At 35.8% G+C, this 16,270-nt stretch overlaps 1 protein-coding gene across 1 annotated transcript in view; it reads right to left on the bottom strand.

Moving 5' to 3' along the window:
• Positions 1 to 2,703: 2,703 nt before the first annotated feature.
• LTN1 (listerin E3 ubiquitin protein ligase 1) overlaps positions 2,704 to 16,270 on the bottom strand; it is a 63,326-nt gene continuing 49,759 nt past the window's right edge. Inside the window, exons 24-32 of the mRNA XM_043593794.1 lie at positions 15,519 to 15,732; positions 14,422 to 14,659; positions 14,012 to 14,086; positions 11,509 to 11,695; positions 8,240 to 8,411; positions 6,947 to 7,167; positions 5,380 to 5,574; positions 4,525 to 4,692; positions 2,704 to 4,031 (exon numbers count right to left, since the gene is read on the bottom strand). Coding sequence (XP_043449729.1) covers positions 3,969 to 4,031; positions 4,525 to 4,692; positions 5,380 to 5,574; positions 6,947 to 7,167; positions 8,240 to 8,411; positions 11,509 to 11,695; positions 14,012 to 14,086; positions 14,422 to 14,659; positions 15,519 to 15,732 — 1,533 coding nt within the window. The 3' untranslated portion in view covers positions 2,704 to 3,968. The remainder of the gene's footprint in view (positions 4,032 to 4,524; positions 4,693 to 5,379; positions 5,575 to 6,946; positions 7,168 to 8,239; positions 8,412 to 11,508; positions 11,696 to 14,011; positions 14,087 to 14,421; positions 14,660 to 15,518; positions 15,733 to 16,270) is intronic.

Here is a 16,270-nt window from a genome sequence, read left to right as displayed (position 1 = left end):
TAATAAAATCTGGATACGAATTATACACATTATTTGATGTTTCAGTGCCCCTCAAAGAAGTTGCTATCCTTAAAAAAGAAATCCACAGTAAACAACAACAACAACAACAACAACAACAACAACAAACATTATCAAAGCTATTGAATTAGCAGCCCTCCATGCTAAACACCCAAAGTCTTTTTGAGCCCAAAGTCTTTTTGCAAGGAACTTTTATAAAACAAAAAGACAAATTCATGGAGAGGTTCAAGCATTCTGTCACAAACACACAAAATTTTTGCTTCAAATTTTGAAACAAACAAACTGATACTAATTGAGTTGGAAGACCTTAAGGATAAGATCTGGCAAAGCCAGAAGGGCCACCTGGTTACACAGATAAAATTTAAGATAGGCACTTGTCAAATTCTTCCATAAATCAACTTATTACAGTGAGGACAAACTAGCCACAATAATAAGCAAGAGAAAGGGAGTACTTGAACTGCAGAGAATATGGCTCTCCAAGGAAAGTCTTGAAAGAACAAGAATAGAGGACTTCTTACCTACTCTTCAAGATTAATTATGAAGCTATTTTTTCAAGAATAAAGAATCTGTGTAGAATTAACACAGATAAGTAGGCCAATGGAACAGAATACAGAACCCAGAAACCAATTCACACATGGAAGAGGATTTGGTAATATAAGAGAGGAGGCACTACAAAGTTAATGGGGAACAGGCATGCTATTTGATAAAGGATGCTACGAGAACTGGTTATCAATATGGGATAGGATTTGTGCCTTATAACAATCACAAAATTTAATTTCAGGTGAATCAGGCACATTTTGAAATTTATATCTTTTGAAACAAAATAGAATTTCCTTTTAACTCAGGAGAGGAATAAATTTTTAAAACCTAACACAAAAAAGGCTCAATCATAAAGGAAAAGGATGATAAATCTGACTAAATTTAACTGCAAAATTCTATATAATTAATGACAGACCACATTAAAATGAAGCCACATACTAAAAGCAGCCATGTAATAGAGAAAAACAGGTATATAGATAATAAATTCACAAAATAATGACCAGTAAATATATGAAATGAAGCTAAGGTTCCTGGTAGCCAGGGAAACAGAAATTAAAACAAAAAGCTACTATCTCACAGCTCTGACTAGAAAATTTTAAAAATCTGGTAAGACTAAGTAGTGGTGATAAGACAAGAAAACCAGAATTCTCTTAAACTGTCACTGGGAGTGCAAACTTGCGTACCACTTTGGAGAGCAATCTGAGAATATCTAAAGTCAAAGAGTATACATATCTACTAGCTAAAAATACATTTGAAGGACGTATGTCTGGAATACCTAGCACATCCGCATGAGCAAATGTTATCAAGAATGTACACATGCAGCACGGTTCTAAAAAGCAAAAAGTTGTAATTAAAATGACCATCATTGGGGGAATTGGCAGGTAAACTAATATACTAAACAACAGTTGAGTGAAAAACCTTACAAAAGATTACATACAACAGGCTCTCGCAAAAAAAAAAAAAAAAAAAAAAAATTAATAAAACTGCTATATAATTACTTATGGATGCAAACACATGGTAAAGTATAAAATCTTAAAACAGGAAAGGTCACACCAACTTCAGAACAGATTAGCTCTGGGGAGGGAAAGAGGAGATGGCATCGGGGAGGAGTACAAAAGAGGAATATTTTATTTCTTTAAAAATCAGAAGCAAATATGGCAAAATAGTTTGTGAAGAGTACAAGGGCATTTATATTATTACTCTGTATATTTGAAATATTTTATCATTAAAAAGAATCTTAATGGGCACATATGGTATAACAATAAAATAACATTAATCATTCACACCACAAAAACTTATCAAGTAATAACATTAATTATTTAAGCCACAGAAACTTATGTACATACATTAGAGCATGTGATAAGAGTTAAAAATAAATTCTAAAATTTGCAATTTACACTAGGGTTTTAAATTAATAATTTTGCTAATGGGCTTTGAATCTCATGCAATTTTTTAACGTCCTTACACTAGAATTTTAAGGGATGCTCTGCAGAGTTGTTAAAGCTATATAAACAAAACTTTAATCAATCATATTTTGTATTTCATTCTTATTTTTGAAAGCCTTTTCTGTAATATATAAACAGTAACAAGCTTTACATATATTTACAAGTCTCAAAGACTAAGAGTCCTAAGTATGAAGAGTAGGTATTCCACTTTATTATAGTGTTTCACCAAGAGCCTGATGCCCTAAATACAAATGTGGAAAAACAATGCTCCATTATTCCCTTTTGTGTTCTTCTTGAGGTTTGGATCAGAAGCCAAGAAGTACCAATACTGGAAAAGTTATAAACAAGGTCTTATTATAAAACCATTTTTAAAGGAAAAGTGTGTAACTTTCACAGAGGAGTAACACAATCCTTTGGGATTACTATGTCAGAGAGAGACGTAAAAGAATATTTTAAGAAAGGGATTAAATAGAGGTAGTAGAATTTTGCTATCTGTTCTTCACTTACTGACTCCTTGAGTCTCAAGGCTATAAGATAATAAACACTACAGAGAAAAATCCAAGAGACAGATAAAACTGGGTAGGATACTGCATCTACAAATTCAACTCAAGAGGGTCCATAACTCACGCATAATACTTCACTCTCGACTACAATACTCTGACCACATTCATTCTAGTTCAATAATAACCATTTTACCCAGTTGATGGTAAGCAGTGATTTTATTTAACATGACTTGCTTTTTGCCAATTAAACATTTGCAACAGAGATGATCAGCTGATCTTTCAAGTAAACTTGCTACTAGATATGCTAATATTTCCCGTGTAATGGAAGACTGCAAAAAATGATTCCAAGTTCCAAACTTCCACATGTTTATATCTTGGGCACAATGTTTTAAGGGTAACAGTGCTGTGGCAAAAGGCAGGTTCCCACCTACTTCATTTCAGCCCATTATACTGAATTTTACTTAGTACTAAAATTATTAACTTGTACTTCTAAAGGCTGGAAAAAATAAGCTCCCCCAAATCTCTAATTTAGTGTAATCTTGGCCAGTAAGAATAGCAAAGTTTGCTTACAAAATTGAAAGCCTCCTGCAACATTTTATAATTTTTTGTTTTTTCCACCAATGTTAAATTTCAGAAATACTTATTTCTTCCCTCTCAATAGAGGGATAACTACCACTCTGCTTCCTGAATGAAATAATCTAATTTTTGCTTCTCTCAAATTCATACCCTCTGGAGACTCACTCAAACTGAGTAATAATAAAGTCACTGACAGATCTGCAATTCAAATTTCATTAATACATGGAAATTCTTCCACAGCAAAAGGTCAGTGCCGTGAATTTTCTGAATTTCATAACCCTTGATAAATGGAGACACCTTAAAGTTCAGTTTACACTCTTTGCTATAGGATTTCAAAGCATGCTTCAAATAGCTTATAATAAGCTATATTAATAGCTTAGCCTCATTTTATCATTAAAATAATCTACAAATATCCGAATACTAATTAATTTTGTTGTCATAACTAATAAATAAGTCTTAAAATATCTGTAGATAGAAATCAACCTTCTCCATTCATTTGCGTCAGTTGGACTTTTAGAATATAGATGAACAAACTGTTTTTTAGTATAATATAGTTGTACAGTGCTTTCACAAATTCCAATTCTGTAATTAGGGTTTTTCCGTATTTATTTTTAAATATACAAAAAGATTAAACTATTAATATAAATATTTTCTCTCAAATATGTAATATTCTTATGTAAAAGAAAAGGTTTCCAAACATTTACAAAGCAATCTAAAGATAAGTAAACCTGATTTAGGATCATTACATTAACCTAAATAATTTTCCAGAGAAGGTCTCATTTAAAAGGAACGCTCACTGGCCTCCTCACATCAATACTTCAAGGTGGATCCAAAGCCACACTCTGCTTGATTTACTTCAGGGATCACTTCCAATGGAAAAAAATTTTCAGAAAAAGGTCTCACGACAGAGTGGACAAGTGGATTTGTTGCTAGACGTAAACCATTTGTACTGAAAAAGAAAAGGTTTTGAATGTCAAAAGAACTTTTCAAAGCTGTTGTATTACATATACATCTAAAGTAAGCTTAACAATGATAAAGTGGAAAAGGGAGAATACCAAAATTCTAGCTTCCTCTATTCATCTCCAAGATCAGTACAACTCAGTATTACTTCCAAAGGCTATAGTATGATGCTTTCTACCTACACACAGCCACGGAGACATGTGAGGAAGACAAGACCTCCTTATGAAGCAACTGTACACAGCTGATGATTAAAGAAAGAGAGCAAAGAGCTCTGATGCCAGCTGGCCCCTGCTTCCAATTTTTTCAGTCTCATTTATGCTACTGGTCTCAGTGAACTACTAATTATCTTTTGCAGATTTTGAAAAATCATTTTAATATTAACTACATTTAAGAGTTTAACATGGTTTTCTTTTCCAAAATTAGATATCACACATATAAAATATACAAAAAATATAAATAAGCTAATTTCTCTTTGGACTTACCAAGCAGGCTGAATGGAACTTCTTCTTGCATGTTCTACAGGCTTTTTTTGGAAGAGAATAGTTGAAACCATGAATGACTGAGAAACAGATCATGCAATCTTCAACACCCTCAAAACGTTTGTCTACATTATTTTTCCATAATGCTAGGCCTTCCATAATGCTTCCATTCTGTTAACAACAAGAAAAGAAAAAGAGAGTAAACATGCCCTGAAGTGCAAAAGTTATTTTTATTCAATTTCATAAATTTTAAAATTAAATTTTAATTTGGAGAGGAGAGAATCTGCTTGGCTATCTTCACACCTCCTGTTTTCTGAATGCTGGTTTTTAAAATGACCTCCCAAGTTTCAGGAACCAGATATAATTTCTCTTCACTAAAGACAGACTTGAAAGAAAGGCTTCTGCACCAATACATCAAGCTTCATAGTATCAATGTGTAAACAACTATAATTTGTTTTAAAAGTCAAAGATCTCTGAGTAGTGGGATTTCCCTAATCACAGAAGGACAGGTGAAATCTTAGACTAAAAGTAGCTCCAAACACATTCATCAGTCTGGTATCTTACAAGAAGATTCCCTCTCAAACAACTTCCGTAACACTACATATTGTTACAGGTCATCCACAATGCCAGTGGAGTAGAGTCAATCCCTCTCAAACACCAGGAAAGAGATTGTAGAACCTTAAAAATTAAAACAGCTTGGCAGGTTCAAGTCATTTAGGCATATATGTGTGCTGATCCAAGGAAATACAGTGTATCGGTTTCAGCCTCAAGCAGAAGGGATGTATTTTAAGTTTGCCCTTTCAAAGAGCAGGTCAGCAGTGCTCTATCTGGGAGGTCAATGTGGACACAGACACTTACTTGATGGGTGAGGTAAGTGCTCAACTGCAGCATCCAGTTCCGCCACTGCTGAACAGCCACTCCCACTCTCTTCCCACTCTCCACGGTTATTGAGCCCAGTGGATAATTTGAAGGCAGCTGTATAATAAGCTCAATAACTATGTCCTCAATAGCATAAGTAGCCATCACTTCTCGAGTAGTAGCCCGAGCTTTAACCTGCAACATGCGAAAGGTAATACTTTCTTGCAAATTTCTTTCTTTTGTTCAAAAAACATCTTGATAGGATAGTCAGTCTTCATTCAAAGACAACACAGGTAAGCACGTTGGTTTATTAGACAAGAGGTATTTAGTAAATAGGTTTATACTTTAAAGTGATTTTCATGAAATTCAAAGTCAGTTTCAAAAGAAATTCTGCTCATAAAAATGTATGTTTTATAGTATTTGGCTTATCACATAAGTTTGTGAACAGACCAATGACAGAATGAGTTTTTAATTATTCCTTTTCTTCCACACAGGGTATCAAATATCACTTCTATTTCAAAGTCTCCCAAGTCTTTCTCTGCCATCGCATTCTCTTGAGCTTTAAAGCCAACCATCAACTGTTGGACTATTTCCACCTACTAACCAGCTACAAGTTCAAAAAATCACCACAAAATTTCTAACATTCCTCTCCTTTTATGGAACAGTCCCATTGATACTACCTCACTCAGGTCCTCCTTGTTACTCGTAATGTCTACACCAGTGGTATCTCCTGGCTATGCATTTGAACCCAAGCTCCATGCCAACAGCCAGTACTATACATTGCAGTCAGAGCAATTTCACAGATTAGAACTCTGACAGCGTCACTTGCCTCAAAGGAAAGTTTTCAGTGGCTAAATAGGACCAAATTATTTTAGACTATTATTTGAGGCCTTTTCCAATATGGCCTAATTCATCATGGAAGCAGCTGGTTCTCTATTTACTTTCAGGAATCCTACTGCGTATGAATAGCAGCTTATTTGTCATTTCTTACAGTCACAGAAATTACATTCTCATCTCCAAACTTTTTGCTTTTGCAATACTGCTTCTTCTATATTCAATCCCTTTCCCCTCATTGTCTTGCCCACTTCAAAGTAATCTTTCTCCATAAAGTTGCATCCAATCTCTTCAGCCAGATGAACCTTTCCCACCCTGATCGCAGAGCACTCTTCCTCTTAATGAGCCACATTTTAGTTTCCAGTTGCAAAAAAGATTATCAGGATCACGCTTTCCCCTTTATCAGATTATATGTGATTACACAATAAGGATCTGGCCTACTAAACCATTCATTTCCCAACTGATTGACACACAGTGCCTGGAATGGTTTTCCAATATATATTTTGAATGAACTAACGAATGTTCAAAAACTTTGATGGGGGTATATGAAATCATAACACTTTTTGACAATGACAATGACAATGAGATTTGACACCTAAGAATCAGAAAACAAAGTAGACAATTTGTATAATTCTGAACCACTGGTTAATATTGTGATGATATACACTACAAATGGCAGACATAATCAATATTCAAACAGCTTTCCTGGAAAAAAATTCAAGATAATACTAACCGTCATGCCATTAAATAGTTGTGTACTTGTTTGTACAGAAGAAATTTCTTGAAAAGAAAGAACACTGCTGACATACTTGCTTGTAAATCTATCTACAATATTGAAAACACGCTTCTCACTACTATTCCACCACAGCCTAACCATGGCAGGTAAGTCTTTTAATGTCATATGATAGACTGAACAAGCCAAGTGTGGGATATGGTATGGAAGAGTTGCTGTTTCTGAGGAAAAAAAACAAAGTCTTAGTTAGTAACAGGTATTTCTTACATAGAATAACAGACTAGAACATCATTTTTAATTCCTTAACGCTAGAGCCAGAGCTCATAAAATAAACATACCAAAGAAACCAGAACTCTGGAGCATCAGCTTTCTCTCATATGTTCAAAGTGAACCATTAGAATGGCAAAAAAGAAGCAAAAAGAAGGAAGATTCCAACTGACAACGAAAACTATGCCTAGAAATAGCATTCTGTATTCCACATGACAGATCACAAAAGAAGAGGAACATTCATATTTTAAAAAAGAGGACCCCCACCCCCTGCCCCCGGGGGTGGAAAAAAAATTAAATAAAAAGGAGGAAAAGTTTAAAGACTGTCTTTCTTATAAATTATGAAAAGGAGTTTGGCTCCTACACTTTCCCCAAAGCTCACTGATGTGTTATACAAAAATCCTAGAATATCCACTTCAATACTCGTAAGACATAGTACCCTCCTCAGATCTCCAAGGCATTTAAAAAATTCCAATTGCAAGGAAACCACTTAAAACACTATAGTACAACTAGATGCATGTATATCTATCCCCTCAGCTAAAATCTGAGCTCATGGAGTGAAAGAAATAAATTTCATTCATCTTTGTTTTCCCAACTGAAGGCTACTTATATATAAGTATATATTATGCTTATAAATATAGACTATTTACTTATAAAGACTTATAAGACCACAGACTTAAGACTATAAGACTTATCTAAGACTATAAGTCTATAAGACTACTCATTTATAAGTATATATTATTATTTTATAAAACATTATCATATAGTTGCTTACAGAATATTGGCTTACAGAATAAAAGATAACAGTCTCAACAAACTAGGCTTCAAAAATGTAAATTCTTACCCTTACCCACAAGATCTAAGTGTATGTCCTATTTAAATGAATATGGAAAATTGTGTCCTTCAACATTCTTGTGGCCACAATTCACATTTGGGGTTATTCTCCAAACTTGCAAGAATAAAGCATAATAAATACAACCCAATATGGACATAGTCTCCACGAAAAAACACAAACACACGTCTTACCTCTAATACTCAACTGGAGCTCTTCCGTAAAGAATGTTTTAGGCTCCTTATTAGAGAGCTCAATAGCTGTCTCTGCATAAGTCGGATTTTCTGGCATCAGCCTGAACAGGTGATAGAGCAATTTATTCAAACTTTTTGTTTTTCGAAGGTACATTGAATACAGAGCCCGAAGCTGGTGGGGAGTAAAGAATTTTTGTTAGTAAACCCAATTAAACCAAGAGAAGCAGTAGAGAAGAACAAACCAAAATAGAATAGATTGTACAACACAATGAAAAAGGCATTAATTTGAACACTTAGAATTACATGGAGGAGTCCTACAAAGTATGTGCCACATTCGTACTTTCCAAACATGTCATTTGATGGCACTGCTCCCTTTCTTTCTTCACAAACAAGCAGAAGTTTTCACTATCCCCTCATTATTAGACATATGCTTCCAACATCTTTCTCAAACTATCTCCCTGTTAGCAAGTTCACCTCTACTTGGAGTCTCTCAAAATCTACTCCCCACTCCCCAGGGGATTTTCTCCCTCTCCCTCCCAAGTCTTCCACATACCCCTTCTGCACCATAGGCCTTTATCTTTCAAAATCCTGCTTAAAACTAATCCCATTTTTATGACTGACCTCACACCATATCAAACACTCCACCAGCTTTATTCACCATAACCAAAAAGTGGAAACAATCTAAATGTCCATCAGTGGATAAATGAATAAACAAAATGTGGTATACTGATACAATGGAATACTATTCGGTCATAAAAGGGAATGTGGTACTGGGGCACCTGGGTGGCTCAGTCAGTTAAGCGTCTTGGTCTCAGGTCATGATCTCACCGTCCGTGAGTTTGAGCCCCCTATCAGGCTCTCTGCTGGCAGTACAGAGCCTGCTTTGGATCCTCTATCTCCCTCTCTCTGCCCCTCCCCCACTGGTGCTTGTGCGTGCGCGCGTTCTCTCTCTCTCTCTCTCTCTCATAAACACTGAAAAAAGGAATGTAGTGCTGATACATGCCATACATAGCATGCATGAATTTGCAAACATCATGCTAAGTGAAATAAGTCAGACACAATGAAAGACCACATATGTGAAATGTTCACAACAGGCAAATCCACAGAGATACAACATAGATTGGTGGCTGCCAGGGGCTGGCTGGAGGGTTTGAGAGGAAATGGCACAGTTTGCAAATGGGTAAAGGTTCCTTAATTCAGGTGCTGACATGTTCTAAGATTAGATGGTGGTGATATTTACGCAATTCTGTGAATATAGCAGAAATACCAAACTGTATACTTTAAGTAAGTAAATTTGATAGTATGTGAAATACATCTCAGTAAAGCCATGAAACACACATATACGCATAGCTTTGTTCCAGTTCAATCTGGTTCACTGGGAGTTTTGTTTGTAAGAAAAAATTTTTAAAAAACCAGACTTAGGACTGGTAAGTTTTTAAAAAAAAAATCCTCAGCTTGTTTTAGAATTTATCTAATTAGTGCTATTAACATCAGTTATTCTGGTTTAATATCTACAGCTCAATTCAAGTTCCAGGCTCAGTACGTACTGCTCTACAATTCTTTGTAGAGCTTTCCCTAAACATGTAGGTCAATGGTTTAATGAAAAAAGTGATGCCTAGTTCTTTTCTTTTTTTTTTTTAAGTTTACTATTTATTTTGAGAGAGAGAGAGAGAGAGAGAGTACACTCAAGTAGAAGAGGGGCAGACAGAGAGGGAGAAAGAGAGAATCCCAATGAATCCCATGGGTTCGATCCCATGAACTGTGAGATCATCACCTGAGCTGAGATCAAGAGTTAGGTGCTTAACCAACTGAGTCACCCAGGCACCTGTGCATGGCCATTTTCTAAATTTCTGAATATAAGACAATAAGAACAAAATTCCTACACGTGGAAGCCTCACTTTCCTCCAACTTTTTAGAGATCAACAGTATTTTAAGAAACAAATGTAAAAGCCCAACAAGGAGTTCTTGAACTATATCACCAGCAAATAAAACTATCTCAAGTCACAAACATTAAGTGGCAGGCTTGAAGAAAAATAAAACTATTTTTTTAAAGTTTATTTATTTATTTTGAGAGAGAGAGAGAACATGCAGGAAGGGCAGAGAGAAGGGGAGAGACAGAATCCCAAGCAGGCTCCACACTGTCAGTGCAGAGCCAGACATGGGGCTCGATCCCATGAACCACGAGATCATGACCTGAGCTGAAACCCAGAGTCAGACGCTTAACCTACTGAGCCACCAGACACCCCAGAAAAATAAAACGATTTAAATATCTAGATCACTGTTGCTTCTCTGATTTGACTTTCCCCTTAGATATAAAAATAAAAAGATGCATTTGTTCATGTATTTGTATCAGGATCTGAGCTATCAGCAACAACCTAAATTATAACTTAAGAAATCTGAAAAAAATCACATTTGAAAAGAATGCCATATTTAGTCACATCTTAAATATGAGGTAATAAACTGTCGGTTATTCGTACTGTCAAAAAGCCACTGTTTATATTTAAAAAGTCCTAAGTTTATTAAACTGACTCAATCAGTATTTGATTAAAACTTTTAAAATGGGGAACTGCCTAAAGAGTGAAAAGGAAAAAAAAAAAAAAAAACCACCCCCCCCCCCCCACACACACAACTGTAGTAGATTTTTCCAGCTTCCCTCCTAGACAATGAGGTCTTACTTCCTAAACATGAGACAAGAGAGACATCTAGTGGCTGCTAGAATTTGGGCAAAAGAGTTCTCAGATATTTTCACCAATGAGAAATAATAGTTTGAATTACACAGGTAACATTTTCACAGATCTTTCTCTAAACACTGATTTTCAAATAAGGTATATGCTCAATGATGTTTTGACTAGAACCTCCACAAGAGTCAGAAGCTAACCAAAGAAAAAACCAGCAAGATAGAATTCTTTTGAAATTATTACCATGGCAATACAAAATTAAATTATATAACTCTTGTTCCCTGCAATAAAAGGACTTGGTGGCTACATTCAGTTAGAAAAAAACTGATTCAAGCACATTCCAGAGATTAATTACTTTTGCAAAAACTGTGTGTGTTGGCGGGGGGGGGGGGGGGGGGTTGGAGGGGAGATCAGGAAGTAAGGGACAGAAATAAATTTAGCAGAATATCTGAAGTTAGCCAGATAAGATTAGATTAAAATGTGAGGCATTTCCCCCTGTTTTTCAAAAGGAGGGGAAACAAAGGGTTTAGGACAGTAACAAAGAAACACATAGAAGACAGAACTGTCAAAAGTTATTGTATCTTTATTTACCTGAGATGAAGCAGCTTTGAAGAAAGTAAGTATTAATTTCCAAGTGAGGAGATATCCCAGAACATAGCAGAAGTCTTCACTCAGTGGCTTAATAGTAACTATCTGTCCAACAGGAATACACCCCAAAACATTTTCTAGTAAGTCCTCTTGAGTGCTAAGAAGAGACATCAGCGCTGCTGGTGGTGACCTAAGAATCAATGGTCAAACACCACAATTTCCTCCATAACTTGTCTTTTAAAAAACTGATGATTTCCCACAACCATTTTTGGGTTCCTGGGTGATTCAGTTAAGCTTCCAACTCTTGATTTCGGCTTAGGTCATGATCTCACAGTTCACGAGTTCAAGCCCCACATCTGGCTCTGCACTGACAGCATGGAGCCTGCTTGGGATTCTCTCTCCCTCTCTCTTTCTGCCCCTCCCTTGCTCATGCTTACTCACACTCTCTCTCTCAAAATAAACAAACTTAAAAAAAATTTTTTTAAGTCCACCTTATAATTCAGTTTTAACTTCTAATTTTGCATAATGGCAATTACAGAATTTGGGAGACATAAAATGTATGAATGTATATAAAATACATATATACTTTTTCATATTTATTTAACAAATACATAGGATGTATATATATATTTTAAAGTTTCTTTATTATTTTTGAGAGAGAGAGACCACAAACAAGGGAGGGGCAGAGAGAGAGGGAGAGAGAGAATCCCAAGCAGGTTCTGCACTGTCAGCAAAAAGCCCAAAGCAGGACTCCAGAGATCATGACTTGAGCCAAAATCAAGAGTCAGACGCTTAACGAACTGAGCCACCCAGACACCCTCAAATACATAAAATATAAACATAAAACATAAGTTTTGTATTTATAAACATGTAAAATATTTTTCATATTTGTATATTTTAAAAATATATGAAATATACTATAAAATATAGGCTCTAGAAGTTAGCACTTAAAAGAAAGACCCTTTTAGAAAAGATATATTTCAACCTTCTGTTTTATGGATGGGGAAAAAAAAATTCACACAGCCACAAAGGCTAAATGATTGGTCTCAAGTCCGTCAGCTATAGGAAGGGGAATGATGAGGGATACCGACTCCTACCCGGTCCCTAGAAAGGCAAAAAAGCGTAAGACGGTGTATGTCTTTTCAGGAAAGTAAATTCAATATTCAAATTAACTCATGACAATGTAAGTTAATTTTCTTCTTTCCTAAACTAGTGCACTCTTTAACACTTTCGGATAAACTTAGGAGATTCTCAAAAAGTGAAATACTTATGTATATCCTGTCAAATTCTGACACTGTAGTTCAGTTCTCTCTCACCTCTGTAATGTTTCTTTCCTTGTGGCCTCCTTTTCCCAGCCCATAAACACAGGTCTTCTTCAAGCTTCTGCCCTTAGGTTTTTACCTTCAACACCACCATCCCATGTACCAACCCTTCTCTATTCCACACCGACAGTGACTAGATTTGACAAATACCAACTCAGATATCTCTCCACTTTCCACACTGCCCTCCATGTACTGTTACTGTTTCTAGGATGGTCTCCACGTCTGCTTGCTTCTTTGTATAATTTGATTCATACTATAGCCAGAATCAGCTGGTACAGTTCCCATCTTCTACCAAATATGCCCCCAACCCCAGAAAATGTAATTTTTAAGGCCCTTTTATTATCTTAAGTACCGTTCCAGCTTTATTTTCCACCATATCTTCCCTGATTACTCTACATATTCACTCACTTATCCTTTTATTCAGCAAATGATCGGTATTTATGGGTCTGCTTTAGGCCAGGAACCATTCTGGGTGCTATGAATACAGTCGGGAACAAGAGACAAAATTCCTGACTTCACAGAGCTTCCACTCCAGTGGAGGACAATAAAAAATGTGTTGAGTGGCAACTACTCAACACCCCCAAACATATCCTGAATATTCATGCCTTTATGCCTTTGCACGTGGTATTCCCTTAACTTACATGGCCTTCCCCGCCCTGCTGAAGTGCTACTTAACTTTAAAGATCCAGCATCAATGTCTCCTCCTCCAGAAAAAGTCTTCCCTGCTGGTGCACAGCAGCTGTCTCTCTGACAGCCTGCTGCCTATCCTCTTCCATACCACCTGCCACATACTGGCTACTACCATAGAGGAATACTGTCTATAACAGATTATAAATTTCTTAAGGACAAGAAGGATTACTCAACACCATAGTCTCCCGTTAGCATTTAATTACTACTCTGCATAAAGTGGGTGCTCAATAGATATTGGAATTGATACAGTTTCCACACCTATCATGTGGTCAAAGAAAGTTTTGCTAAAATGTAGCAAATTGAAAATATAACTTAGGAACAATTAAGGAGAGAAACTATCTTTCTGGCTGAATTCTAGATTTCATTTATATCTTACAGAGAACTTTAAAAGATATATTGAATATATACTCTAAATTTCGAGCTTTTGCATTTATCAATCTTCTGAAGTTACAAGGTAGATTATAAGAATTAAAAAAATTATTTAAAAAACTTACAAGGCTGGTTCTTCTTCTTCATCTCCGTATGACTTCAGATTATCCTGATCATATTGTGGTAATTCAGGCATCAATCTGCGGGTCAGAATATATTTCATATTATATTAAATTGTTCATTGTTAAATCATGCTCAAGAGCAGAAAGACCAATACTTACTTTGTAATGAGGATATTTTTAAATGGTTGTTTTCTGAAATAACCAACAATGGCCAGGGCTATCTAAATGGAAAACTGTGTATGGAGAATAGTGACCTACATGATCAAAACTTTGGCATCCCTGTTATTAAAATGCATGATCAAGTTTAGTGTTTTGTTTTTGGTTTTTTACTTTGACTTTTTAATGACTAAGAGAACTAATATATTCTATTTTTTATACCACCACCACAATAATTCAATTGGAAGAATTCTTACTTGTATAGCATATGGTAAACAGCAATTTGCACAGGCCGAGCTCTGTAGAGGAGTAATGGGGCCAAAGTATTTAGCAAAGTCTGAAGATATTCTGGTAAGTTTGTTTTTTGGCCAGCAACCAATTTTGAAGGGAGTTTTTGACTCAATAGCTGGTCCTTTGGGATATATGTTAATGTTTCACACATGGGCTTCAGCACTGCATTCTGGAAGGATGTTTCAGATGTATCTTTGCTTTCTCCTGATGACAAAAAGGAAAGAAATATGCACATCCCAACACAAAGTAAGTAATACAGCTTGACTGATTCACAGAATGTCAGATGTCATTATTTAAAAAATGTTTATTTTTGGGAGAGTGTAAGTGGGAAAGGGGCAGAGAGACATGGGGACAGAGGATCCAAAGTGGACTCTGTGCTGACAGCACAAAGCCCAGTGCAGGGCTTGAACCCATGAACCACGAGTTCAAAACCTGAGCTGAAGTCAGACTCTCAACTGACTAAGCCACCCAGGCGTCCCCAAATGTCATTTAAGAAAATGAAGTTAAAAATTGACAAACATTAGTACTGTCCTAGCTAGAAACTGTCATTTTAACAGGTGATCATAACTGTTTAATAACTTCTATTAAAAAAGAGAGACGTTTGGGGCTCCCGAGTGGCTCAGTCGGTTAAATGTCCCAACTCTTGATTTCGGGTCAGGTTATGATCTCATGGTTAGTGAGTTCAAGCCCGACCTGGGGCTCTGCACTGACAGTGCAGAGCCTGCTTGGGATTCTCTCTGTCCCTCTCTTTCTGCCCCTAGCCCACTTGTGCTAAATAAGTAAATTGAAAACAATTAAAAAAAGAGAAGTTTGAGTTATAAATAATCTATTCATGTTATCCGAATTACTATTATTTTAATGCAATAGACTTTGGATAATTTGTTATTTTTCAATTCTTGACTGTAAAGCAGAAGCATATGTGATGCTTCTAGATGCCAAGCTTTTTCTCAGGCTCTTTTCTTAACTATTCTGTACTGTTTGACTTAAACATCCAAAGTATTTGTTTTGAAGTTTTCAACCAGTCATTTGTAATGAATCTCACTATGATTCCCCTTCCACTTGCCTGTAACAGTCACCAAAAGAGGTAAAAGCAAATTGTGGATGCCTTGGGAAAAAAATTCTTTCCATTCACTGATTAGATTCACGGGGAGATTGCCAATGGTGTCCAGAGTTGTGGAATCAAAAAAAGCACTGAGCTCACAGGCCAAATCACAGCTGACACAGGCAAACAGTTGTACAAGTGGAACAGAATACAGTGTGTGATTCTCCCTTGTTGTCTGAAGAAACAAAAATATAATAGGTAAGCAGACGTCTGCCAGAACACCACACATCAAGGCAACAAAGAAAAGGCTCTTTCATTTCTCTAAACTTTAAAATAAAAAGCAGCTGAAGTGTAGAGTCTCTGGAGACACACATTTTACATCAAAATAGTTTTTTTTTTAATTAAGTACTAAGAATCAGAATCAATCAATTTATTCTGAAATACTCTTTTTTTATTTCTAAAACTATGAAAGAAAATATCAATTACCATTTACCAAGTAAAATATATTAAAAACATTTATAATCTCAGGAGTCTAACTAATTGGGCATTATTAAGTCTACTTTAAAACAAGTAAACTGAGGCTCAAGCAGGTCAGATTTGAACACCCTAAGCCACACACATAGTAGCAAACGCAGGGGAGATTCGGAACAGTCTAACCCTGATGAATTGCTTTGTGTGTCTGTAAACATCACACTTGCTTTGTGTCATAAAAACAACACTAATTCCCCTGAATTTACTTTATCTTTAACTTATTACTGACACAGTACATTTTA

The sequence above is a fragment of the Prionailurus bengalensis genome, chromosome C2 (genome assembly GCF_016509475.1).
Source record: "Prionailurus bengalensis isolate Pbe53 chromosome C2, Fcat_Pben_1.1_paternal_pri, whole genome shotgun sequence".
NCBI classification, from domain to species: domain Eukaryota; kingdom Metazoa; phylum Chordata; class Mammalia; order Carnivora; family Felidae; genus Prionailurus; species Prionailurus bengalensis.
The sequence above is the reverse complement of the archived record's forward strand: the minus strand, read 5'-3'. Positions and strand labels throughout refer to the sequence as shown.